Raw genomic sequence first — 27,281 nt, forward strand, 5'->3', positions numbered from 1 at the left:
TTTCCGTCATTAGGCTGATAATACTTGCTGGCTGAAGTATTCTCCTTGACTCCTGTGTCCGAAGTCCACCTTCGCTCCCGCTTACCTTTGAACCACACCAGCCCGACTCTCCAAGACTCCGCTACAAAGTTGGCCGCAGTGTCCTGCTCGTTCCCATTCGGTGCCATTGCTCCCGGTTTCAGAGAATCCAACATCCTATGGCATCTGCAGTCCCGTTTTCCATTACCCGGCTTCTGCCGATCAATATATTCCTGCTTTAAAGAAGGCCCCGCCCATCGATAACAAATTGGGGGATTTGCCCATAGGACATCCATTGAAGGAAGGGAAGATGGACGATCAGGCGAAAGTGCAGATGTAAAGTAGTTTATTTCTGTTCGATCCGATTGCAGTGTATTCTGGTAGAGTCAGCGCTTGCTGTGTGTCTCAGTAACTGGACCTGCTATCTTTTTCCGTATAGAGTCACCATCATGGGCAAGTCGGAAAGCCAGATGGACATCGTCGAGAAGTCGACAAAATCAGTCAAGAAAAGTTGGACTTTCATTGAAATTGCATTGACTGTGCTGCTCTTTCTCATGACATGCGCAGTGGTGGCGTTGGTTGTGCTGTATACAATCCAAAGAGGTAAGGAAATGACCCATTATAACCTGGTTATTGTACAGCGGACCCTGCCCCCAAAGGTCTACGCTGGATGGTTCTGATAATAACGGCAGCCTTGTAGCTAAACCATACTTCCTAAATTATTATTAATAATACGAATTCTCAGGGTGTGGGCATTGCTGGCAAGGCTGGCATTTATTGGCCATCCCCGATTGCCCTGAGAAGGTGCTGCTGGGCCGCCTTCTTGAACTGTTGCAATTTTCTTTGTAGCGGTTTGGTACAACTAAATGGTTTGCTAGGCCATTTCAGAGAGCAGTTAAGAGTAAACCATGTTGGTGTGGGACAGAAGTTCCCCAGCTTGTTTTTTGGATTATGTTTGGTGAGCTAATCCCTATTGAGTCAGCGCGAGAGGTACTACCATTGGCTTCAGTGCTCCTGGGCTAGTGAGAGGAAAGCCAGTCAATGGCCTCTGCTGTAAACTGTGCAGGGATGGGGGTTGGACAGTGTTGGTCTGGACTGTAGTGACCCTCACAGTCACCTGTGGCTCAGGTGGTAGCACCCTCGCCTCTGATTTAAAAGGTTATGGGTTCAAATTCCAGATACTTGAGCACAAAAATCTAGGCTGACACTGTCGGAGGTGTGCTCTCTCATGTGGACATAAAGATCCCAGGGCACTATTTCGAAGAAGAGCAGGTGAGTTATCCCCGGTGTCCTGGCCAATATTTATTCCATATTCAAGATAACAAAAACAGATTATCTGGTCATTATCACATTGCTATTTGTGGGAGCTTGCTGTGCGCAAATTGGCTGCCGCGATTCCTACATTACAACAGTGACTACACTTCAAAAAGTACTTAATTGGCTGTAAAGTGCTTTGGGGCGTCCTGAGGTCGTGAAAGGCGCTATATAAATGCAAGTCTTTCTTTTCTTTCTCACATATGGAGAATGGCCACTCGAGCAAGGTAGGGGGGGGGCACTTGAAGGCGCCTGGTACCTGTGGATCCATACCCCATTTTGACTCTTTACCGTCAAGTCAAGAAGGGGAGAAATGGGGAAAAGCATCAGTCCTGATTATGGGCTGTTAATGTTATCCTAGAGTGGACTCCGTGACCAAGGTCAAGAGCTAGTTCTATCGCAGTTTCTGGATCAACATAACGCACGTTTGTCTGTGCATCGATGCAAAGACTCGGGGCTCTGCAGTCAGAATGGAGGTCTAACTGTGGCTGGCACTGAAGCTAGAAGATCGTCACATAGTCACGCCACCTGAGTTATACTGCTGGCTCTCCTGTAGCTCTCACCCAGCGAAGGCTTCAAATTGCCAGTTAGATTTCAATGCTGGGAGAAACCTGGGAATCTCGTAACTTTGCACCAGACTGCAGCTATGTAGCAGTATAACTCCGCTCTGCCTGTGCCACCTCGCACCCTATAAAGATAGCGCTCGAAGCCTGTTTCTTGAAGTGGAACTAGTTTCGTATTTTCAAACGACTAGGTTTCCCAGTGCCAGATGAATTGTCCCATTCACACCTTTTCACCAGTGCTCATTAAAAATTGTTGCATGATTTTTTTTCATTAAGCAAATGTAATTAATTTTGACACTTTTACCGAAACTGTTAGTCATCTTTGTTTGAAACGGATTATAAGTGTCAGTGGTACTGTTCGTGCAGTGTTGGGGACATTGGCCATGTTAGTGAAGAATGATAGCGCAAGTCACAATGATAGTGATACGTGCAAATTATAGTGCTGGTGATCACATTTGCGACAGTGTCTATTTTAGTCATAACGCTAATTATCGCACCAGTGATATTTTTAGAAAAGAAAAGGGGGTAAAAAGCAGAAGGATCCTTAAAGCCAGGTCTGTCGGGCAGCCGGTCAGCGCATTCACCCACCATGCCGCCTGAAGTCTGCTTGGGGTTAAAATCTACCTTAGTGACTCCAAGTGACAGTGCTTGTCTCTGTGTTAAAGTATACGAACACTCGGGATGTTTGTGCTGGTGTTGGTAATGGTGTTGACGATAACAGCAATACAATGACTACAGTCGCTTCTGTTAATGGGAGCTGCGGGTGATATTGAGTTCTTTATTGCAGATGTTTCGGCTTGTATAGCTCAGTCTTAATTCAAAGTTAATTAATTCAAATTATCTTTATAAATGAATATTTTCAGCACTAAATTTCCACGCGACTGTAATATTGACTTTACTTAATTCGGCTGAATAATTCAACCCTTTTAATACAAAATCACTTCAAATTTTAAGGAGTATTTTGTACAAGAAATATTGACGAATCTTCAGTATTTGAGGTCATTTGGGCTCTCATTTCCTCTCTCCGAATTTCCCAAAGAACTTTTCACTAACGTAACTCTGAGGCATCGATTAGGTGGGGCATGAGATTGCTCGAGGTGATTCTTCCTCTGAATTTCCCCAATTGAGGAAACAGCTAGTGTGCATTCAGTACCTACACACAGTGTCAAGGCAGCAGTCATGAACTCAGGGAAACTCGTCCAAACTTACATCCCATGACTCCTACGTGGTGCACACTGGTACTCAAATACACTGTGGCAGCACTATATCTGTCAGCAATGTATCTTATCCCAACTGGAACGCTATAATTTAGTTATTATAGAATTGTCATCCCTGTAAAATTAGGCAGTGTTAACGATTAGAGTGTTTTAGGGATCAATTTGGACTCTCTCCAGTAAGAAGATGTTGGTCAAGAGTTGAAGTGTTGATAAATTCAAGTTACCCATGCTACTGACATTTATGTCTGGTTGCACAAAACTGATGTAAGTCACATAAAAAAACCTTTGCAATAATAGACGCCCACTAAAAACACAGATCTCATAAAATGTGCAGTAGATATCGAATGACATTGTACAAAAGCACATACAGTTCAACTCACACGATTTGGTTGCAGAAATCCTGTGTAACATATATTCTCTTGTTGTATTATCCTGCATGTGTTCACTGCAACTCTGAGATGAACCTTTGTGAATGGAGCTGGACACTCCAGACTTTTGCACAACCACAAGTTTTTACAATCTATTTTATAACCGCTCGTTCCACAAGAATTTAGCTTTATAGCATGTGTGACTTTATATACCAGTATCATTTATATTGGGCAGACAAGGCTGGGGTCATCTGCAGATAGTACTGGTTATTTCGATTTATGTTTCAAGTACAACATATCCTGAGCCCAATCATAAATACGAATCGCTTTTAGGATGAGCACATTTTGCTGCAGAACTGCCAATCTAACAGAAAGGAGTGCAAAAGACAGACAGAGAACTCGGTATTCAGTGGGCCATTCCAGAAATACAACACATTGCCAATAGAGCACTCCAACGCATGCTGTCTCGGGGAAATGTTACCTTTGCACAAGGATGCCAGGCAGCCCTTTTCTTTCTGCTGGAGTTTTCACACACAGCGCCGTGATATTTAAAGGATTAAATTGTCTTGGAGTTAAGACCCCCCCCCCCCTCCTTTCACGGTTCCTTTCTTTTTTTTCTACTCTTAAGCAAAGATGTGGGTCACTGGGAAAATTAATTAGCGTTTATTTATCCCTGTGATTTGTAGTATAATAACCTGCTTTTAAATAGTAAGTCCTGGTCTCGGCATTCTTTGGGGCCAACTGTTGCCACAATAAATTCAGAAAGTTGACAGATGTTTGATAAAGTGTGAAATTCCTTCCAACAGAGCAACAACATTCTGGGAGGAGGCCCCCAAACATCTGGTTGGCATTTCCAGTCAGCAAAATGGACCTCCAATATTTATGGCTTGCAAACGATGTGCATGTCCTTCTTTCAGAACTATCGAAGAGGAACTGATTATCCCTTTAAATGCAGTGTATGTTCCCATACTCTCTGGATGGTATATCATTAATTCCTTTGCAAGCATCTTTCTTAAAGGGACATGGTTTTTCGCCAGAACTGTTTTTGGCTATTTTTTTCCACTCGGTAAATGTGTTGGTGCTGAGTCGTACAGACCTGGATGATGTTAATTTGATTGCTTGTCATTGTCAATTTGGCAGATAACAGCCAGGTTGAAAGTGGAGTTTCTGCAGTTGGGATAGAGGGTGTCCCTGGTTGAGATCGGGACAGAGGTCGATATGTTTTTGTTAGGTAAGGGTATCAAGGGATTATGGATCAAAGGCGGGTAAATGGGGTCGAGGTACAGATCAGCCATGGTCTAATTGAATGGCGCAACAGGCTGGAGAGGCTGAATGGCCGACTTCTTTCCCTACGTCCGCACGTCAACTGGGATTCCTGCTGGAAAGTACATGTATGTGGACATTGGGTGAGGATGGAGATGGCTCTCCCATGATCAAATGTGCTGCCATTGTTGGCTGTCCAAATTCACAGATGAAGAATAGCTACTTGAACAAGGTGGGGGGGGTGTGTGGTGGAGACAGTGGGGGTATCGTTTAGAAATGTTCCAAATGTGATCGTTGTTCCAGTTGTGCTCCTTGCTCCTGATCATTGGTGACAGCCACAGCGTTTTTTTTGAGCAACATAAGTTTCTTTTGTTTTTTTCTCCTGAGTATATGTTTGTAAAGTTTGGGTAGGTTCCATTTTCTGTTAAATGCAATGAGAAACCACTCATTTCTCATTGACATGTGACATCCGGCACAGTCAGACTCAGTGCCCACTTGTCCGTGTTTGCGATTTAAAATCAGCATGCCCACATACCGACGCATCCCTACCTGATACGTCCACTTCCCGGAGATTAAACCTCTGCAAAAGGCAGGAATGTCTGACCACTCACATCTATTGCAAGTGTGACTTGGGAAGTAGTCGGAAGAATAAATGCTAGTGTGAACTGGTGGAGGAGGAGCAGGGGCGGTGGTGGGGAAGAGCGCGGGGGGGGGGGGGGGGTGGATTGAAGAATGCCAATATGAACTGGGGGAAGGGGAGAAGAGTGCCTCAGTGAACTGGGCTGACTGGGGGAATAGATTGTTTCCGCATCACCGTGACAAACAATTTAATGACCAAGAATACAAATATATATCCTCACAATTTATTTTTTAACGTTGGACTCTTGAAGTCAATTAGAAGATATGTTGTGTTGGTGGGGACGTTTCTGGGTAGATTGGAAATGATTTAAAATATGAATTTGAAATTTGCATACGTGAAGTGTGACCACAGCGTCACTAAACATTTTTCATATTATATAGTGATTTCCTTTGGAACGTTTTGCTAGATTGAAGGCGCTATATAAATGCACTTTGATTGTTGACGTTGAACTGCTTCAGACAACAGTCCAGAGTAGGCAGACATGCACAGCTATCTTCAGCTTGTTGTGTGTCCTTGAATCGAATATGAAGTAAATACGAATGCTAATCCAGAAGTCAAGCAAAGTGCTTGTCCAATTAAATAAAAGTTGCCAGATTGACCAGATTACTCCCCAAGATGCCCGCCTCCCTATCATTTTTATCTGAGCTTGTGAGAGACCAAGGTGAGTTTGATTATTGGAGGATGAGTGAGTGAGAAAGTGTCGTGGTGCGAGAGTGAGCACGTCAGTGAAAGAGCAAATTGTTGACTGGTTGACTGAGAACCTGCGAAAGTGCGTAAGAGTAGGTGAGTGAGCGCAAAGCTAAGCGAGTGAGAAGGGAACTGGTCGAGAATGCAAGCAGAGGGGTGAGCGAATACAGCAGAGAGCCAGGTAAAATTAATACATCGTTATTCATGGAAAAGGTAAGTTTATGAGCCCTGTCCACACTTTGCTACCACCCAAGGGCAATCTCCCCTTGTTCTGACAGACAAAACATTAAAGCTAATGAATGTGTATAGTTTAATCGCCAAACACTGACTACGGATGAGAAGTCAGCACTTCTATATTCTGCACCGTGAAGAGTTTACAGTGACATTGAGCGCAGAAGGCATTATTTAAAATCTTGCAGTAATGAGTTAAACTAAACGAACTGGCAAGACAGAGGCCACTTTTTCTGCTGACGGGAACTCAGTTGGACAGTTGTAAATTAAATGTCACTATTGATGTGGTGTGTCATCTCGATGCCTAATGATCTTACTCCCCACAGGATTCTGGTACCAATCTTTCACGGCCAGACAACCTCATTGGACACAGCAGTTGGAAGATTTTCGGACCTACTTTATTCAGTTGTGGTCCGTTATTTGGGTTCTTGTTGGCCTTTTATAGGGCGGACTGAAAAGACGACCATTAAAACTTCGACAGTTGGTCTTTGTATACAAGTGTCTGTTTGTCAAACACTGAGACAGTTGGGGCAGATTTTCAACTTTAACCCGGGATATCAATGGAAATGCAACTCTTGTGGTTTCTATTATGGATCATCATCATAGGCAGTCCCTCGGAACCGAGGAAGACTTGCTTTCACTCTAAAAATGAGTCCTTAGGTGGCTAAACAGTCCAATACGAGAACCACAGGCCCTGTCACAGGTGGGACAGATAGTGGTTGAGGGAAAGGGTGGGTGGGACAGGTTTGCCGCATGCTCTTTCCGCTGCCTGCGCTTGATTTCTGTATGCTCTCAGCGATGAGACTCGAGGTGCTCAGCGGATGTTATGGATGGCTGATCTACAACACCACTTTTATAACCGATGGCAAGTTGAAAATCTACACCAACAATGTCTATGGAAATGAATTTCTTACTCTGTGTGCTCTGGCCTTCTGCTTTACAATTTTGGTACACATGACTCCTGGCCAAATTCTACTCACATTGTGAGCTACTCACATGGCTTCCTACATGGCTGTCCAATCTGCGTTCCTAGGGACACATACAATGCCTGAACTCTGACAATCCAGCCATTTCCAGTCAGAAGATTGTGGGCTCAAATCCCACTCCAGAGTTTGAGAACAAATTCTTTCTTCATCAAAGCCCATGGAACTCAATCCTAGTCCTACTTGCTCTTTGCTGGTTTATCTTATTTGAATTTCATGGGCTTGGAGGGCTAGAAGGAGCAGTTTACAGTTGTGTTGCTTCATCGATGGAGAAATCCTCAATTGGAACACCCACATCAGCAACTTGAGATGTATACAAATTAATGGGAGCATGGATTTCAACTTTCCATGTGACCCAAGAGACTCCACGCTATATACATGGATGACCCTGGCTTGCAGACTAACGGCACTCATAGCAACTTCAACCCCTGATTTGGCTAAACATTGATCCAAAGCTTGATGGCACTATTGCTAACAGCTTCCATCACTTTACTGATGATTGGGAAGAAGCTGACAGAGCTTCCAATAAGATTTATACATTTTTTTGTGGTTAGGGCACAACTGGGCAATCTTCCAGATTCTTGAGTAGATGCCAGTGTCCTAGCTGTACTGGGACAGTTTGGCTAGGGGAATGGCTAGCTCTGGTGTACAGGTCTTCAGCACTACAGCCAGAATGTTGGTAGGGCCCATAGTTTTTGCTGTGCCCAGTGCACTGAGCCACATGGAGTGGACCAAAATTGGCTGAAGGCTATGGTAGTGGGGACCTCAGGAGGAGGCTGAGTAGGATCACCCACTTGGCACTTGTGGCTGCAGACACTTGCAAACATTTCAGCCTTACCTCTTGCACTAATGTCCTAGGCTCCACTATGGTTGAGGATGGGGTTTAACATTTCACTCAAAGAACAGCTCCTCCAATAATGCAGCATTCCTGCTGCACTGAAATGTCAATCTAAATAATTGCTTCAGGTCTCGGCGCAAGATCTGAGTCTACAACCTTCTAACTCACTTGCTACCAACTGAACCAAGCTGACACTCAAGATATAAGCACCTAAACAAAATCAGCTTGGTTCTAAGGAAACGTAACTCACACATTGGAGATCCCAAGACCATGAAGTGTGGAAAAAAGTTTCACACTTCATTAATTTTGTTGATGTAGACTATATGAGTATTGACACATTTGCAATGTTCTCTCTCATATATTTGTTTGCTTAGCATAACACCATGGCATTTGTAAAAGCAATTTCATTAATCATATCTAATACTCTAAGTTTTCACTTGTGACAGTTTTATTACCTTTGCATCAAGTTATATAATGGATTAATTTGGCCTAATTTCTCTTGAGGACTTGCAACGTCTGTGGATAATGCATTAGATCATATTGCTTTCTACAAACAACTTAATCTCCAACAATCAAACAATGGAAGATGTGCTCTCGATTTTGATTGCAAGACCATTCCAGTTGCACTTAACATCTGGATCAAAATATATGCTCATAGAGTGGTGGCTGTAAATCTCGGGGCTAAAAGCAGTCTTCTGACAGTTGAAGTGTTGCTTGTTAAAGCCATGTTGAAAAGTTCAGTATCTTGGCTCAATGCATTCAACTTGCCTGCTGCGCATAATCTAAGCTGACACATTAGTGCGGTACTGAGAAAGTGCTGCATTGTCAGAGGTGCCGTCCTTCACATCCTAAATTAAATCAAGATCCAATATGTCTGTTCCAGTGGTGCCGGTGAATGTAAAAGATTCTATGGCACTAGTTGAAGAAGAGCAGAGGCTTCTCCTGGTGTTCTGGCCAATATTCGTTCCTCAACCAACTCAATTGGAAAAATGGGCTAACTGGTCATTCACCTCACTTGGTAGACTTGGGATCTTGCTATGTGAAATTGGTTGCTACATTTATCTGTATAACAAGCAGGACTACACTTCAAAAAGTAATTGGGATGTGAAAGTCTTTGGGATGTTTCTCAGAGTTGAGAAGGTGTTGTATCAATTTTTATTCCTTCCTCTCATTTTAGAAATATTTTGAATTAAATATTGATTATATGCAATTCTGCAGGCTGTTTCTAAACACAACAGAAAAAAAACCTTTGCCAAACACCTACCTTTTAAATTACTAATGAGAATAACTGAGTAATTTCAGGAGGCCTTTTTGTGAACATTTATCATTTGCTTCAGTCTGTCTTAGCACACAACCTACATTCAGTTTAGAAAACAAAGTATCTTCACCCTTTCCCATGAGGCTATAATATATCTGTTAAACAACTTTTAATGAAATAGATGGTTCTGAGGGGGAGGGGAAGAATCATTCATTGTGGCTTGCTTGATGCCTTTTGCCTCTCATTAGAAAAGTAAAAGCAGATGGATGCCACAGTTTTCTGACTGAAATCTTATTCTCCTCATTGTCCTCAGACAAACAGTTCTCCAGCAGCTCGGACAAAGTATGCACGACCACAGGCTGTGTGGCTGCAGGTGAGTGCGGTTCAGAGCCTTCCGTTAAATGAAAGAATTTAAGTAATAAGTAACAGCATTTGCACTTAAACTGTAAATTTTATTAATTCTGTGTGCTGGTAATTCCTTATGGAGATAAATTGTTGATAATGTACATAAGAACATAAGAATTAGGAGTATGCACTATAGCTCCTCAAGTCTGCTCTGCCATTCAATAAGATCATGGTTGATCTTCAACCTCAACTCCACTTTACCGCCCGATCCCCGTATCCCTTGATGTCCAAAAATATATCTCAGCCTGGAATATACTTAATGACTCAGCATCTGCAGCCCTTTGGGTAGAGAATTCCAAAAATTCACAACCCTCTAAGTGGAGAGATTCCTCCTGATCTCAGTCTTAAATGGCTGACCCCTTAACCTGCTCTTTGAAAGAGCTATCCAATTAGTCCCACTCCCCTGCTCTTTCTCGTAGCCCTGCAATGTTTTCCTTTTTTAAGTATTTATCCAGTTCCATTTTGAAAGTTACTATTGAATCTGCATCCACCGCCCTTTCAGGCCGTGAATTCCAGATTTTAACAACTCGCTGTGTGATTTTTTTTTCCCACTCATTTTCCTTATGGTTCTGTTGCCAATATCTTAAATTGGTCACCGACCCGTCTACCAGTGGAAACAGTTCCTGCCTATCTACTCTATTACCGTGTCAGCTGTGGCTCAGTAGCTAGCACTCTCGCCTCTGAGTCAGAAGGTTGTGGGTTCAAGTCCCACTCCAGGCCGACACTCCAGTGCAGTGCTGAGGGAGCACTGCTCTGTTTGAGATGCCTTCTTTCAGATGAGATGTTAAAACGAGGCCCCATCTGCTCTCTCAAGTGGACATAAAAGATCCCATGGCACTATTTCAAAGAAGAGCAGGGGAGTTATCCCTGGTGTCCTGGCCAATATTTCATCATCATAGGCAGTCTCTCAAAATCGAGGAAGACTTGCTTCCACTCCAAAAGTGAGTTCTCAGGTGACTGTAAAGTCCAATATGGGAATTACAGTCTCTGTCACAGGTGGGACAGATAGTAAGTCGTTGAAGGAAAGGGTGGGAGGGGAGTCTGGTTTGCTGCACACTCCTTCCGCTGCCTGCTCTTGTTTTCTGCATGCTCTCGGCCACAAGACTCGAAGCGCTCAGCGACATCCCGGATGCTCTTCCTCCACTTAGGGCGATCTTTGGCCAGGGATTCCCAGGTGTCGGTGGGGATGTTGCACTTTATCAATGAGGCTTTGAGGGTGTCTTTGAAATGTTTCCTCTGCCCACCTGCGGATCGCCTGCTGTGTAGGGGTTCTGAGTAGAGCGCTTGCTTTGGGAGTCTCGTGTCGGGAAAACGGACAATGTGGCCCACCTAATGGAGCTGGTCAAGTGTGGTCAGTGCTTCAATGCTGGGGATGTTGGCCTGATAGAGAACACTGGCGTTGGTGCGTCTATCCTCCCAGGGGATTTGCAGGATCTTGTGGAGACATCGTTGGTGGTATTTCTCCAGTGATTTGAAGTGTCTACTCTATATGGTCCACATCTCTGAGCCATACAGGAGGCCAATATTTATCCCTCAATCAACATCATAAAAAAAAAAAGATTATCTGGTCATTATCACATTGTGTGTGCAAATTGACTGCTGCGTTTCCCACATTACAACAGTAACTACACTCCAAAAGTACTTTGGGTGTAACGCGCTTTGAGACATCCGGTGGTCCACTATATAAATCCAACTCTTTCTTTTCTTTCTTTCTATCTATCAAAATCCTTCATAATCTTGAACACCTCTCTTAAATCTCCCCTTAATCTTCTTTGCTCTAAGGAAAATAACCCAAGCGTCTCTAGTCTCCACCTCTCTGACTAGAAGTACACTGGCTATTGAAGCTTTCTGTGGTAGAGTGACACACAATGCCAGGTGGCCCAACACATTGGAGCCTGACATGCTGAGTTTGCTGAGGATATACTTGCTTTGGAGGCAGTTCAGAGAAGGTTCACTAGGTTGATTCCGGAGATGAGGGAGTTGACTTTTGAGGAAAGGTTGAGTAGGTTGGGCCTCTGCTCATTGGAGTTCAGAAGAATGAGAGGTGATCTTATCGAAACATATAAGATTATGAGGGGACTTGACAAGGTGGATGCAGAGAGGATGTTTCCACTGATGGGTGTGACTAGAATTAGAGGGAATGGTCTTCGAATAAGGGGCCGCCCATTTAAAACAGTGATGAGAAATTTCTTCTTTCAGAGGGTTGTAAATTTGTGGGATTTGCTGCCTCAGAGAGCTGTGGAAGCTGCGACATTGAATAAATTTAAGACAGAAATAGACAATTTCTTAAACGATATGGGGATAAGGGGTTATGGGGAATGGGCAGGGAAGTGGAGCTGAGTCCATGATCGGATCAGCCATGATCTTATTGAATGGCAGAGCAGGCTTGAGGGGCTTATGGCCTATTCCTGTTCCTATTTCTTATGTTCTTATGTTTCCAACCTCATGACACCCAATGCTGCCTATGGCACCAAGTTGATGTGTGAAGTGGATCAGACCGGGTCTGCTATCCCTTATGATTGAATAATCCGCTAACATTCATTATCTAGACTAGTTCACGAGGGGCAAAGGAGAGGTTGCCAATGTGGAACTGTACCTGGTGATGATGTGCTATTTTCAGGGGAGAAAATTGGAAGGAAAATAAAATAAATGAACGTAACTGAATATAATTTTAAAATGGTTAAAATAATCATAGAATATTATATTAGCATAACATCCAGATACGTGGCAAGTGTATAAACCGTTTGGTCTTTATTTGGTTTAAATTACATCTTGGAGTTGCATTAATTTGCAAGAACACAAAACTAGTTCAGCTGAAGACGACCATTCAGCCCATTTGATCTCATCCTTCCAGAATACTAACCCCTGTAGTTGAACAGCCCACTGAAGCTGTCTGTCTAGGCTCAAACGGGAAGAATGGGCATATGGACCAATAGCAGAAAGCTACCAGTTTCCATTATGCTGCATTCCACACAAATCAGTACTTTTCGGAGAGAAGGGGAGAGAAGAATGAAAAATTGATGATGGGTGAGAGAGAATTTAAAAGAACCACTCCTCAGGAGTAAAACAATGTTCATTTGGAAGGAAATGTGTCCTTTTTGTTTTAGGCTAATTTTGAATTGTGCTATAAGCAGGCAGGTTAGTAGGTGGATCATTTACTTTCAGTGTTAGCATTGCAGTGTGATGTTGTGACTGCAGAGGTGTTGGTAGCAGAGATTACTCTACATATAGAAACTGCTGAAAAGCAGTTGAGCCATTTGCTTCAGACTGCTGAGTAATGCAGGCAACTGCTGGATGTGGGCCAAATCCTTCAGTGTGAGGTGTTTAGTGTGATCGATTTTAGCTTTCCCTTGGCTGGACTACTGGGCAAAGTTCCCTACTTCAGACAAAGCACCCCATCTCAGACTGCGCAAAATATCCTTCAGAAAAATATTGGACATGGTGCTGGTGCTCTAAGAAATTGTCCTCGGAGAGGGACTTCATTGGGCACACTTCCTCAGAGACCACCTCTCCTTGGTGGGAGACTGGGTGAGGTTCTGCTCCTCAAAGAGAGACTGGTTAATGTGTGCCCCTCTGCAGCGGGTGATTAGGCAGAGCAGGCCCATACTCCAAGACAACCCGAGTGCCTGATTTCAGAGAGAAAGAACTTCTCAGAAAGGAGATTAGTTAGGGTGCCTAATCTCAGAGAAAGATGGACAAACGATTGCTTCAGGAGGGCTCTGTCTACATAACAATAGCGATGACACTTCAAAAGTAATTCACTGGCTATGTCTCACTCTGGGATATCTGACGATGTGAAATGCATTGTGTGAATGAAAGTCCCTTTTGAGTCCTTCTTCCTGCCCAACTTTCTAATGCAATTCCAACCTTTCCAGCACATGATTGAAAGGTGTCCCGGACCCAGTAGCCTGGTTACCTGTCCTGACAGTTGAAGGGGTGGGGGGGAAGACTCACTGGCCCGGATTTCGCTGACTGAGGCGAGTCCGGGGCAGTGGAGTTCTGCAGTGAGGTCCCAGCCCGCTGTTGGCTGCAACCCGCACTCTCCAAGTGATTTTACCTTGATGGAGCTTGTTAAGACCGCCCAGTGAGGTTCCCAGCCAATTAAAAGGAAGCTGGTCATTTGATAACATGTCATCAGCTGGTTTCCTTAAAGGGACCATGTCCACATTGATTTTGACAATTGTGCTGCCAGTGTTGTACAGCATTGAGCACTGCACAGAGCTGTACGGCTGCACCCAGGCTCTCCCATGACTCCCTCTATATGCTTAGGAGGGAGTCACAGCACCCAGGGAGGTTCTCTTCCCTTCCAATAGGCGGAATAGACTTCTCCAGGGCACCAACACAGTCTGGTTGCACATTGCACAGGAGGGCATAAGCAGGGATGTCGTCAGGAGGACCTTGCTGCAGTGTCGCAAACCTTTCACTGATCTCAGTAGATCACGAACCATTACTGCAAAGCCACACTCAACCTCATCCTGCTGTGTCACTCATCACATCCCCATCACTCTGCCTTCCCTACCCTATTCCTGCACATCCTTACTCACACCAACTTACCTTGTACCTCCACCCATCCCTCTCTCTTTATCTCCATTATCACTTCCCCATCTCACTAGCCACCCCTCACACTCACTCTCATCTTAGTCCAATCATACCAGCTAACAACACACAAAGGTAGGCACTTGGGTGTTTCAGCCAATGTTCATGTAAAATTTCTGTTAATATGTTATCAAACATTGAAATCTTTATTTTCAACACTTTGCCTTCTTGTGTACACCTTTGGTAGTGGCTTAGTGAGTTGCAGTGAATGGTGAGACATAATGGTTCCCCCACAATGGTGATGAGTGTGAAAGGAATGGCTTGGTCATTATGGGGATGTTTTATGGTCCTGATGTGGGATGGTGCCAACCTGGCACATCATGTGGCCACCAGGGTGTACAGTGTCAAGTGAAGTTAAGCTGGCCATGGTAAGGCCATCTCTGGCCTAATAGGCAGCAATTTGGTCAGGTGCTGATGCCCTGTGTCCTATGCAGCATCAATTGATTGCGGAGAAGGTCGGTGGTGTTGGTGTTGGTGCTGCTGGTGTGCCTAATGTTGGTGTTGGGGTTGAGTGTGGTGTGATTCTGAGGACCAAGGTGAGATTTTTTTCAAGGGCACAGATGCGGATGGAATAGATGGCAGGTGAGATGACAGAAGCGATCTGTCAATGGTGAGAGAGGTTGTCCAAGAAGGTGACAGTGGATAGAGAGTTTACTCCAAACACTTCCAACCTGCATAAAGCTCAAATGTGTCTTCCAAATCCTGAAGACTCGAGCTTCTGAGATTGGAAAGTGAATAGCTGTGATACCACATTTGCAGCTGTCAACTATCCAGAAGAATGGATACTGATGGAACACTCGACCTACTTACCTGACGTGATCCCCAAGCGGCGTGAACCTGATGAAAAAGCTGGAAAAATGGTAAGTTTAATGGTATTAAATTGGCTTTTAACTACCTCTTAATGATCTAAATTACCTCCTTAGCTGCTTGGTATCAGGTCTGTTAAGCGCTGACAGGCCTGAAATATGGGAGATTAGCGTTGACAGGGGCTCCCAATCTGCTGTCAATCATTTCTATTTTAACACCTGACCCGCCTCCGATCCCGCCCTCTCAGCAGCGGTAAAATTCTGGCCACTGTGTGGGCACAAAAAACAAGAAGACAGGGAAAAATGGAATAAACCAAAACAACTAAAATAAGCACTCTGTACTGAAAATCAACCAATTTTACAACGGAGGAGGTTGTTTGACATTTCATGCTGTGCCAACCCTTTGAAAGAGCTAACATTAAATGTCATTCACTTGCTCATTCCCCATTCCCTTTCTTTCTTTTCCAAATATTTCCCTTTTAAAATCTTTAGTGGACTCTTCTTCCAATACTCTTTCTGGTTGGGAAATCTATCTCCTAACAACCCCCTCTGCATAAAAATGTTTCTCCTAACCTCTCCCTTTATTCTATCGGTGATTATTTTAAAATTATGACCTCTAGTTCATCATTATAGGCAGTCCCTCGAAATCGAGGAAGACTTGCTTCCACGCTCAAAGTGAGTTCCCAGGTGACTGAACAGCCCAATACGGGAATTACAGTCTCTGTCACAGGTGGGACAAACAGTGGTTGAAGGAAAGGGTGGGTGGGGAGTCTGGTTTGCCGCAAGCTCCTTCCGCTGCCTGCGCTTGGATTCTGCATGCTCTCGGTAATGAGACTCGAGGTGCTCAGCGCCCTCCCAGATGCTCTTCTTCCACTTAGGGCGGTCTTTGGCCAGGGACTCCCAGATGTCGGTGGGGATGTTGCACTTTATCAAGGCTTTGAGGGTGTCCTTGAAACATTTCTTCTGCCCACCTGGGGCTTGCTTGCTGTGTAGGAGTAGAGCGCTTGCTTTGGGAGTCTTGTGTCGGTCATGCGGACAATGTGGCCCGCCCAACGGAGCTGGTCGAATGTGGTCAGTGCTTCGATGCTGGGGATGTTGGCCTGATCGAGAACACTGATGTTGGTGCGTCTATCCTCCCAGGGGATTTGCAGGATCTTGCGGAGATATTGTTGGTGGTATTTCTCCAGCGATTTGAGGTGTCTACTGTATATGGTCCACATCTCTGAGCCATACAGGAGGGCCGGTATCACTATAGCCCTGTAGACCATAAGCTTGGTGCCAGATTTGAGGGCCTGGTCTTCGAACACTCTCTTCTTCAGGCGACCGAAGGCTGCGTTGGCGCACTGGAGGCAGTGTTGAACCTCGTTGTCGATGTCTGCCCTTGCTGATAGTAGGCTCCCGAGGTATGGAAAGTGGTCCACGTTGTCCAAGGCCGCACCGTGGATTTTGATGACCGGGGGGGAGTGCTGTATGGCGGGGTTAGGTTGGTGCAGGACCTTTGTTTTACTAATGTTTACTGTAAGGCCCGTGCTTTCATATGCCTCGGTGTATTATCAAGATGGCGGATGGGATAGCAGCTCCCTAGGGAGCTCTCCCCGAACAAACCTTCCTCTGACCATCTGCTGCCATCCTTCTTCTCTCTCTCCCCTTCAATCCCTCCCTTCACTGTTTAACCCCCCTCCTGGCCCAACAGTGGGTGCACTTCGATCCCCCAAAATATTTTCCTACCTCTAAAACCCGTGCTGCAAGGGCCCACTGCCCATTCCCCAACCCCCAATCAAGACTTACCTTCCAGATCGACCTCCGCCCTCTAGTCACTGACTCACAGACCAGTGGAAAGGGTTTATCGCTGTTTATCTCATCAAAGCCCTTCATCATTTTGAAATGCATGAAGAAACACAGAAAACACAGTTCCAGGGAACATAATAAAATGTATAATTCTTCTTTTTCCTTTGAAGCTGCACGGATAATCCAGAATATGGATCCATCTGCCTTGCCGTGTGAGGATTTTTACAGATATGCCTGTGGGGGTTGGCTGAATCGACACATCATACCAGAGACCAGCTCCAGATACAGTATATTTGATATTCTGAGAGATGAACTGGAAATCATTCTAAAAGGTAAAAGATCAACACTAACCAGGCTGGTTTGCTGATTTTAAAATCCATGTTATTTTCAGGTAAGACTGAGCGAAAACACAGGTGCTGTGACTCTGGTGCGTCCTGGACATTGAAAATAAGTGACTTAATGTCCTTCAAATGGGACAGAAATGTTTATTAGACAGTGCCCCGTCCGATTGGAAACGGACACAATCTGATTGGCAGCCTGTTTTAAATCCCGTGTGATTTCACTTTCTGTTCACTTTCTGTCGACTTCAATGGAAAGTAAAATCGGGCGCAGCATTAAACAGGAGGACGTTCCAATCCCGTGTTTCCCATCGAGTAGATCGGGTGAAAATTACCCCTAAACATAGAAACATAGAAACATAGAAAATAGGTACAGGAGTAGGCCATTCGGCCCTTCTAGCCTGCACCGCCATTCAATGAATTCATGGCTGAACATGCAACTTCAGTACCCCATTCTTGCTTTCTTGCCATACTCCTTGATCCCCCTAGTAGTAAGGACTTCATCTAACTCCTTTTGAATATATTTAGTGAATTGGCCTCAACAACTTTCTGTGGTAGAGAATTCCACAGGTTCACCACTCTCTGGGTGAAGAAGTTTCTCCTCATCTCGGTCCTAAAAGTTTTTCTATTCTGCATGGATGTGTTGTATGTAGTATGCAAAGCATGTTCCCTGAGGATTATGATGTACATTTTCTTGCATTTGGAGACACCCAGCAATTGTTTCCGCACATTTCTTGAATGTCCTTATTCTGGTGTGTGCGTCAACCAATGTACAAAGAGAGATCCAGTGACTATGCCACATGTAAAAGTCTACAGAAGAGTTTAATCCTACTATGAAAACGTCACAAATTTTACCCAGATATATTAGCAGCACAAACGGGACGAATAATGCTAACTTTATCTCTTACCCTGGCTAATTAACAGCAGGCAGTGTGGCATTCACTATCCAGTCATTCCTGTGAAGAATGTCTTGATTTTGATTCGTGAGATGCACATGTGCAGGTCTAGAAGAGAACCCCGGTGCTTTAAAGGCCATTTTTGTTGTAGCTGGATTGGGTCCTTTAATTAAAAAGTTGTATTTAACCCAGCTCCTGCTCTGTTTCCCGACCGTTTAGGTGTCTTAGAGAGACCTGATGATGGAGACCGTGACGCTTTTAAGAAAGCTAAACAGCTGTATAAATCCTGCATAAATGACAGTAAGTTCAACTTCTTAAGATCATGTTGTTTTAAAAAAAACATATCCAGAGATCCTCCAGTGGCACAATGAGTAAATGGACGGTCACCTGTGGGACTGAGGCACACACACCTGGAAGTTCTAACTCCAATATTGAGCTCCAAAAGTGACAATGGGACCATTTAAGATTGGTCTCCTCATCCCTGAGTGTAGGTGGTACTGGAGAGTGGGATCAGCCAAAGTTCTTTCTGCCATTCACTAACCAGTAGCACCTGCTGGAAAAGTGTATGTTGGATGGGGAGAGGGGCAAGCTTGGCCATGCTACCTTCCACAGTCAAATCATCTACAAACACTTATAATCTGGTTTCATCAAATTACATCGGGTCTACAGCCCAGAAGAACATAAGAAATAGGAGCAGAAGTAGGCCATTTGGCCCCTCGAGCCAGCTCCGCCATTTATTAAGATCACGGCTGATCTGATCATGGATTCAGTTCCATTTCCCTGCCCGCTCCCTGTAACCCTTTATTCTCTTAACGCTTAAAAATCTGACTATCTCAGGCTTAAATATATTCAATGACCCAGCCTCCACAGCTGTGGACAGAGAATTCCACAGATTTACAACACTCTGAGAGAAGAAATTCCTCCTCAACTCAGTTTTAAATGGACGGTCCCCTTATTCTGAGACTATGTCCCCGAGTTCTAGTTTCCCCTTCTGAACTCCAATGAGTATAGGCCCAACCTACTCAACCTATCTTCATAAGTCAACCCCTTCATCTCCGGAATCAACCAAGTGAACCTTCTCTGAACTGCCTCCAATGCAAGTATATCCTTCCTTAAATACGGAGACCAAAACTGTACGCAGTACTCCAGGTGTGGCCTCACCAATACCCTGTATAGTTGTAGCAGGACTTCTTTGCTTTTATACTCAATAAAGGCCAACATTCCATTTGCCTTCCTGATTACTTGCTGTACCTGCATACTAACTTTTTGTGTTCATGCACAAGGACACCCAGGTCCCTCTGTACTGAAGCACTTCGCAATTTTTCTCCATTTAAAAAATAATTTGCTTTCTATTATTTCTGCCAAAGTGGATAACCTCACATTTTCCCAAATTATATTTCATCTGCCAACTTTTTGCCCACTCACTTAGTCTGTCTATGTCCCTTTGCAGATGTTTTGTGCCCTCCTCACAATTTGCTTTCACACCCATCTTTGTATCATCAGCAAACTTGGCTGCATTACACTCGGTCCCTTCATCCAAGTCATTAATGTCGACTGTAAATAGTTGATCACTGATCAAGCACCGATCACTGTGGCACCCCACTAGTTACTGTTTGTCAACCAGAAAATGACCCATTTATCCCGACTCTCTGTTTTCTGTTAGTTAGCCAATCCTTTATCCATGCTAATATATTATCCCTAACCCTGTGAACTTTTATCTTGTGCAGTAACCTTTTATGTGGCACCTTATCGAATGCCTTCTGGAAATCAAAATACACCACATCCACTGGTTCTCCTTTATCCCCCCTGCTTGTTACATCCTCAAAGAATTCCAGCAAATTTGTCAAACATAAAACCATGCTGACTCTGCTTAAATGAATTATGTTTGTCCAAATGTCCTGCTACTGTTTCCTTAATAATGGACTCTAGCATTTTCCCAACTACAGATGCTAGGCTAACCGGTCTTTGTTTCTTGCTTTCTGTCTGCCTCCTTTTTTAAACAGGGGCGTTACATTTGTTGTTTTCCAATCTGCTGGGACCTCCCCAGAATCCAAGGAATTTTGGTAAATGACAACCAATGCATCCACTATATCTGCAGCCACTTCTTTTGAGACCCAGAAGCACGTCATTTGGCCCATGCCGGTGTTTATGCTGCACATGAACCTCCTCCCACCTTACTTCATCGAACCCTATCAACATCTCAGTCTATTCCTTTCTCTCTAATGTGTTAATCTAGCTTTCCTTTAAATGCAGACTTGAAGAATGGCTACTTGGGTGAGATACCAGAAAGCAGTCAGTGCTGGTGGAGCAGTGCATGACATGAGTACCTTCAGGAGAGGTGGGAAGGAGACTGGGGAAAGAATGACTAGCCAGTATTTGTCTTCTAGCTACCTTTTCTCACTTTCTGCCCCTTTTTCTTCTGCGATTTGCTGTTCTGACCACTAGTTTAGAGAGGGGAGGTGATCTGACTCTCAGTGAACAAGGGCACAAGCCTATCCCTTAGCTTGACCTTAATAGTTCAGTTTAGTGTTAATGTTACAGAATAAAGCTATTCCTGATCTTCATAGGCTCCCTGCCACTCAGCACATTGATCTCTAAATCCCCACCCTTGTTCAATCCCTGCATGGCCTCGTCCCACACTGCAGCCTGTTCCAGCTCCCAACTTGTACTTTCCAGCTGTATATCTTTCCCTCTCACGGACTCACCATTGTCAGAACCTACAGCACCCCTCCACACTCTGCAACTTCCTTCCTAGAACCCTCCATTTTGCTAATTCTCAGCCCTCCTCAAAACCAACTTCTTCCGCCTCTCATTTACCTTTTCCCTGAATTGTTCTCCCAATTCTTGCTTTGCATTTAATTTCCTCGCTCCACCCCACATAACCTTCTTTTTTTTGTGGTGCCTTGCTTTGATAAAGGCACAAATTAAGTGAAAAGTTGTTGATGTTCAGGTTTTTATTATTTGAATATTAATTTCAATGACACGGTGCCTGAGCTGGAAGTGAATAAAATTGGTTGGCCCACATTCCTATGAGCCTGCTGCCAGTCAAAGTGTTGAGAAGGTTTTGGGGATGAAGTTTGACTTCAGTACGGGAGCCTGTGGAAAGGAATATCAGCAGGGTGTTTAACAGGCAGTCAATTCAACGCCGCTCGGTTTTTGTGCCCCCGCCAAAGTTGAATTTCACCCCATATGAGTGAGACCTTAACTGGTCTGTTTAGAGGGGAAAAGACCCTGGTACAAGCCACGTATCATAAAGAAAGATGTTAACAACAACAACAACAACAAATTGTGTTTATATAGCGCTTTTAACGTAGTAAAATATCCCAAGGCACTGCACAGGAGTATTATAAGACAAAACATTTGACACCAAAATATATAAGGAGAAATTAGGGCAGGTGACCAAAAGCTTGGTCAAAGAGGTAGGTTTAAGGAGCGTCTTAAAGAAGGAAAGAGAGGGGGAGAGGTTTAGCCGGGGAATTTCAGAGCTTAAGGGCTAGGCAATAGAAGGCCCGACCACCAATGGTTGAGCAATTATAATCAGGAATGTTCAAGAGGGCAGAATTAGAGGAGCGCAGACATCTCGGGGAGTTGTGGGCCTGAAGGAGATTACAGAGATAGGGAGGGGCGAGGCCATGGATTTGATGGTGGCAGGAGAGTAGGAGGGTTGGGGTAGGGATTTGGGAGGTCAGAATATCCAAGATAGGAGAGATGAAAGAAGGCATGACTACAGGAAAGAATGGTCAGACAAGGATAGAGTTAAAAAGAAAAGAAGGGGAAAAAGTGGAAAAGTTTTGAATGGCTTGGGTTCGGAGCGGCAGCCAAAGTGCGCACACGAATGGACACGGGAAAAGCTCTGATTACATAGGTCTGTTTAAATATAGTAATTAATGGGATACATATTAAACTATAAGGTGGGAGAAGAGTTTAATTTCTTCAGAAACGCTTGGAGTTTCGGAATCGTCTCCACTAGACTGAAGTTAAGCAGTCACAAGGCAGATGATCAATGTTGTTGTACAGCACAGCCATCTCTCAAGTTGATGAAGACTTTTGTAGACACAAAGGTTATTGGCTTCAGATGAAGCATCGGCCTTGTTCATGATGTTTTATCACAGTTACATTGTAATGAAATTCTTCCAACACAATTCACTCAATTCACAGCAAATTACTGGGACCTTTGTGCACAATGATTAATTTATTAGAATCTTCAGACCTCTTCACTCCTCTCCTCCTCCACACAAAAAAAAGCACAGAAAGAATCTAGTGATTATGCCTCTTGAAATGTATTGCAAATATTTTTATGTCAGTTCATGAATTGTAAGACCAGACGGGACTGATAATCACATGCACTCTGGCACAGTGTGAATGGAGGTGCCAAACCCTTAATAAAATGTTAATCAGGAGGGGCAACAATGTGATTGGAAGGAACATTCGCCATCTTTTTTCATGCTTCTGGGTGTATTCCGACATTACGACAGTGACTACATTTCAAAAATACTTCATTGGCTGTAAAGCGCTTTGGGATGTCCTGAGGTTGTGAAAAGCCCTCGATAAATGCAATTCTTTTTTTTGTATTGCAGGTTTAATAGGGGAACGGGACTCTGAGCCACTCTTAAATCTATTGGATGATATCGGAGACTGGCCAGTTGCCACACTTGACTGGGATGTCACGAAAGGTATGTGATAGTTTTAGAATAAGTCTTTAACCTTGGTAATGATGAACATTTTTTTTAACAATTCTGCGAAGAATTGAGGCTCTTATATGCCTAGAATGATCTGTTTCTGATATTACTGCATGAGCAATTAATAGGGTGCTTCTGAAATCTAGCTCTCCCAGCAGGGGGGACACTTGCAGGGATCTGAACGCCCCAAGATGCAAGTTCTTTCTCTCTCTCTGTTTTTCTCTCTCGCTCTCTCTCTGTTTCTCTCTCTCTCTCTCTCTCTCTCTCACTCTCTCTTGCTTTTTTAGTGTGCTAGGTACAACAGTCTGACCACAAGGGCACTATACAATGCCACACCTCACTGGGGTGACCTCTAGGATATTGAAGCAACACTTTTGATGTTTAGAGAGGGCCTTGCAATCCACCCCAAGAACACATTGGCTAAGTGAACGCTGTGTATGTGGCATAGGTCTACCCCTGCACTTCGAAAAGCTGCAGCAACAATATATGGAAGAGGAGGCGGATGCAGAGATACCATCTTCAGCAGTGGGGTGAGGTTAGGTTGCCAGGCAACGATTAATGACTGTTTTTAATTCATTAAAGGCATGACCCTTTCAACGTCTCTTTCAACAGACCATTCAGTTGAGTCACCATTCCCTCTATCAGTGCTGTTATTGTTTGTTATTCCCCTATGTGTTATTAACATTGTTATTACGTATTCTAGTATGTTAGTCTTGGCTCTGTGGTAGCATTTTTGCCTGAGACTCAGGAGATTGTGGGTTCAAGCCCCACTCCTGAGATTTCAGCACATAGTCCAGGCCGACTCATCAGTGCCATCTTTCAGATGAGGTATTAAACTAAGGTCCTGTCTGCTATCACAGGTGGATTGTCTAGCCCCTTTATAGCAATCTTCATGTTTATCAACACTGCCACAGCTACTTCCTCAACCTGGCAACAAACCATAAAAACCTATCTCTTTGACGAAGCTTTTGGTCCCTGTTTTAATATCTCCTTGTGTAGCTTGGAGTCAAATGTTGTTTGATAACACTCCTGTGAAGCGCCTTGGGACATTTTGCAACATTCAAGGCGCAAGTTGCTGTTGCTGTTTGCCATAGCTGTCACCAGAATGGCATTTCTATCATCCAGACTCGCCACCCTTGTGCCCTGGGATACCCTTGCTACTGAAAACAATGGCACTTAGGAAGGTGTGTATATTACGTTTGCTTTCCTGAGTCATGCCCAGTAGGGTGAAGTTGGATTCTGGCAAAGTCCACCATGCATTCTGCTCTGTGAAAAATTTCTGCCGAATTTACAGATGCTGTTTTTGTTGCGTTTCTCCAGAGCCTGATTGGAGTTTGGAGACCAGCCTATCACGGCTCAATGCCAATTACAGCAAAAAAGCTGTTATGGATATGTTTGTTTGGACTGATGACAGGGATTCAAGTAGACACATCATTTATGTAAGTAAAATGCCATCCATTCATCCAGCCGTTGTTTTGGACACTCTTTAGACGCCTGGGTGGGGAGGTAGTCTCTCTGACATTGCGGAATGACACTGGCATGTCAGGAATTCTCTCTTTGCATACATGGGTGGCATGGATTTGCTACTTTAGAATTAAGGGCATGTAGTGCTTAAAAAAAAATTAAAGCCTTTCTTTGCAATGACATACAAATGTCTAGTGATTACACTATCTAGTTATTTCCAACAAAGCAACGTAATATTTTAAAAGCCAAAAATGAGTAACTGTCACTCCAAATGATTGACACTTGATGATTTCCTTCATTGGTTGGTCATAGAACCTTCAAATATCTGTCGAAATATTTGAACTTGTGACAATCTCTTGACTATCTGAATTTCAACAAGACTACCTGATGCATGACGGGTAATTTTTGAACCTTGTGTTTCTGACGGGGAATGTAGGCCAGAGATTTTTGCATGCACTGTGCAAAATGTTTTCAAGGAGTTTAGGTGGCCAGGGATCATGTATTTACAATTTGTTAATGAGCTAGAGGTTCTGGGAATTTGTCGGTCTAATACCTGAAGTACGGGAGACCAGAGTTATACTGAGGGCGTTGAGCTCTTCAAGTCTCAACGCAAAGAGCGTGAAGAGGTCAAGCGCAGACAGTGGAAGGAGTGCGCAGCAAACCAGGCCCACCCACTCCTTCCCTCGATGAATGTCTGTCCCACCTGTTACAGGGCCTGTGGCTCTTGTATTGGACTGTTCAGCCACCAAAGAACTCACTTTGGGAGTATAAGCAAGTCTTCCTTGATTCCGAGGGACTGCCTATGATGATGATGATGATGATGACTGCGACATGCAATCTGCAAAGCGGGTTTTAAATCCTTCAATGCACAATGCAGTAGATTGCTGATCTCACTCAAGGGCTGCAGTATGTCATTTTACAAGTCTGCACTGCCAGCTGGGAGCCTCACTTACTGGATTCACCAATCAGAAAGCTAGGAATGAACTCCCAACTAATGTCCAACCATTAATATGAATGTCTGGAGAATGACTTACAATTTACACTGGAAACGCCCATGCTCTTTGAATCACTGAGGAGCAGAAATTGAGACAGAAATCAGTTTGCTGAGTCAGTGTTCAGCTCTTGTACCTTTGGCTTAATGTGACACTCGCCACTTTTGCAGGTTGATCAGCCCAGACTGGGGATGCCTTTTAGAGATTATTACTTTCGAGATGGAAACTACAAGAGGGTAAGCACTGAAACTGACTTTGCAGAAAATATCATGGATTCTTCCCGGTGCAGACTACTGTCTAGTTCCTTTCATTCATGAGTTTCCCATTGCCCCTGTTCATCACTTTTAGACCATCTTATCTGTTTGGTTTCAAGGGAGACCATGCAGTTGTCTCTTAACCTGTTTTTAAAAGTGGGCTGATTCCACAATCTGGTACTCGCAGAAGACCTGTCACGGGAAATCACCAATATTATTTTCTAACTAGTAAAATTAACAAAGTGTCAGCCAATGAGTTAGAGATGGGGCGGGATTTGCATCAAAGAGTCTAGTTTACACCAAAGTCAATTTACTCAGCAAACAGTGTCTATTTAAACAGAGTCTATATGATCTACAGGATACAGAACTCATAACCGAAACTACAGCAAATTCTCCCAATTAAAAATGCAAGGCTATTTCACCAGCAATAGTTACATAATGCAAATGATGTGCATAAAATCAATCCCAGTCACTCCCAGTGGTGTTGACGGGGGAATTACTCAATCATCTCCATTCTGGCCGGGAATAGTGGAGTCATCATTTGCAGCCTAAAATTAATGGACAGGAAATCGGGGCTGCCGTGATTTCCCAAGATGACTCTTCTACAAGCACCACTCTCTGTGGTGATCACCTGTTATTGTATCATGTTATAGTTTGTGGGACCTTCACTGAGTTGATATTGGCCTCCTATTTTATTTAAAAAACCCAGGTGTAGAGCCAAGTCGGGAAAGCAGAGGAATTGACAAGAGTAGCAGAGATGATTGGTTATGGCATAGTAATTTGATGATATAAGCCGGGGTTTTATAAGCCTGTAGATCTTGGGAAGAAGATAAGACTTTGTTGGCATCTCACTTACATTTTTGTTTGAAAACAAACTCTTAACTCTATCCTCATCGCACAGATGGCAGCACATGCTGGAAATCAGGAACACATCTGATTTGTGGCCCCATATGATTTGCTGTATGTTGTGTTTAATGTGGGGTTGTATATTGGACGTGTGCCTGATTTCCCAACATGCTGGGTACCGTAGCCCAGTGCTTGTGGTACTGGATCAGTAACCCAGAGGTTAGTTCAAATCCCTCTATAGCAAGTTGTGCTACTGCCTTGCCTGTGTTACCCACATCCCAAGAACAAATAAAAGATGAATGCATGCATTGCCAGCCCACAAAGTTAATGCTGGGAATGTGCAAGGCAACATTTTACCCCAGCGTGCAATGGCTTGGGAAGGGTGTAAAAATGTAAAGACTTCTATGCTAGTGTCTCTCATGTAAATCGCTCCCTGAATTTACTGGTGTTACTCTTATTGCAGGTGCGTGAAGCCTACTTGCAGTTTATGATCGTAATTGCCAAGATGATCAGAGAAGACAGAAACTTGACAAAAAATGACACCTTTGTCGAAGAAGAGATGAAAAAAGTCCTGGCATTTGAAACAGAAATGGCAAATGCAAGTATTTGATTAATCTTTCCATGGAGGCAGTGTGGTGAACAGAAGGTACAGCACACCATTGTGTTTAAGAGTTGATGTTGCATCCTGCTCCTTGGGCATGTGGTCCGAGCTCACGCTCTCCCTGAACACATGTCCATCCCTGCGTTGTGTTCTGCCTTAAGACCACACGTCGGCGAGTCGGAGTGAATCCATCGCTTCCCCTGCTGAATTCCCGCCGCTCATTAAATGGGATCTCC

General features: G+C 43.9%; 1 protein-coding gene across 1 annotated transcript in view; it reads left to right on the plus strand.

The window, feature by feature from the left end:
* The first annotated feature begins 465 nt into the window (after positions 1-465).
* Positions 466-27,281, plus strand: part of mmel1 (membrane metallo-endopeptidase-like 1) — a 66,080-nt gene continuing 39,264 nt past the window's right edge. The window contains exons 1-8 of the mRNA XM_070861007.1: positions 466-621; positions 9,694-9,753; positions 17,146-17,307; positions 18,429-18,509; positions 22,787-22,882; positions 24,209-24,327; positions 25,515-25,580; positions 26,908-27,042. Of these exons, the coding sequence (XP_070717108.1) occupies positions 468-621; positions 9,694-9,753; positions 17,146-17,307; positions 18,429-18,509; positions 22,787-22,882; positions 24,209-24,327; positions 25,515-25,580; positions 26,908-27,042 (873 nt within the window). The 5' untranslated portion in view covers positions 466-467. The remainder of the gene's footprint in view (positions 622-9,693; positions 9,754-17,145; positions 17,308-18,428; positions 18,510-22,786; positions 22,883-24,208; positions 24,328-25,514; positions 25,581-26,907; positions 27,043-27,281) is intronic.

Source organism: Pristiophorus japonicus, chromosome 18 (genome assembly GCF_044704955.1).
Source record: "Pristiophorus japonicus isolate sPriJap1 chromosome 18, sPriJap1.hap1, whole genome shotgun sequence".
Lineage (NCBI taxonomy): Eukaryota > Metazoa > Chordata > Chondrichthyes > Pristiophoridae > Pristiophorus > Pristiophorus japonicus.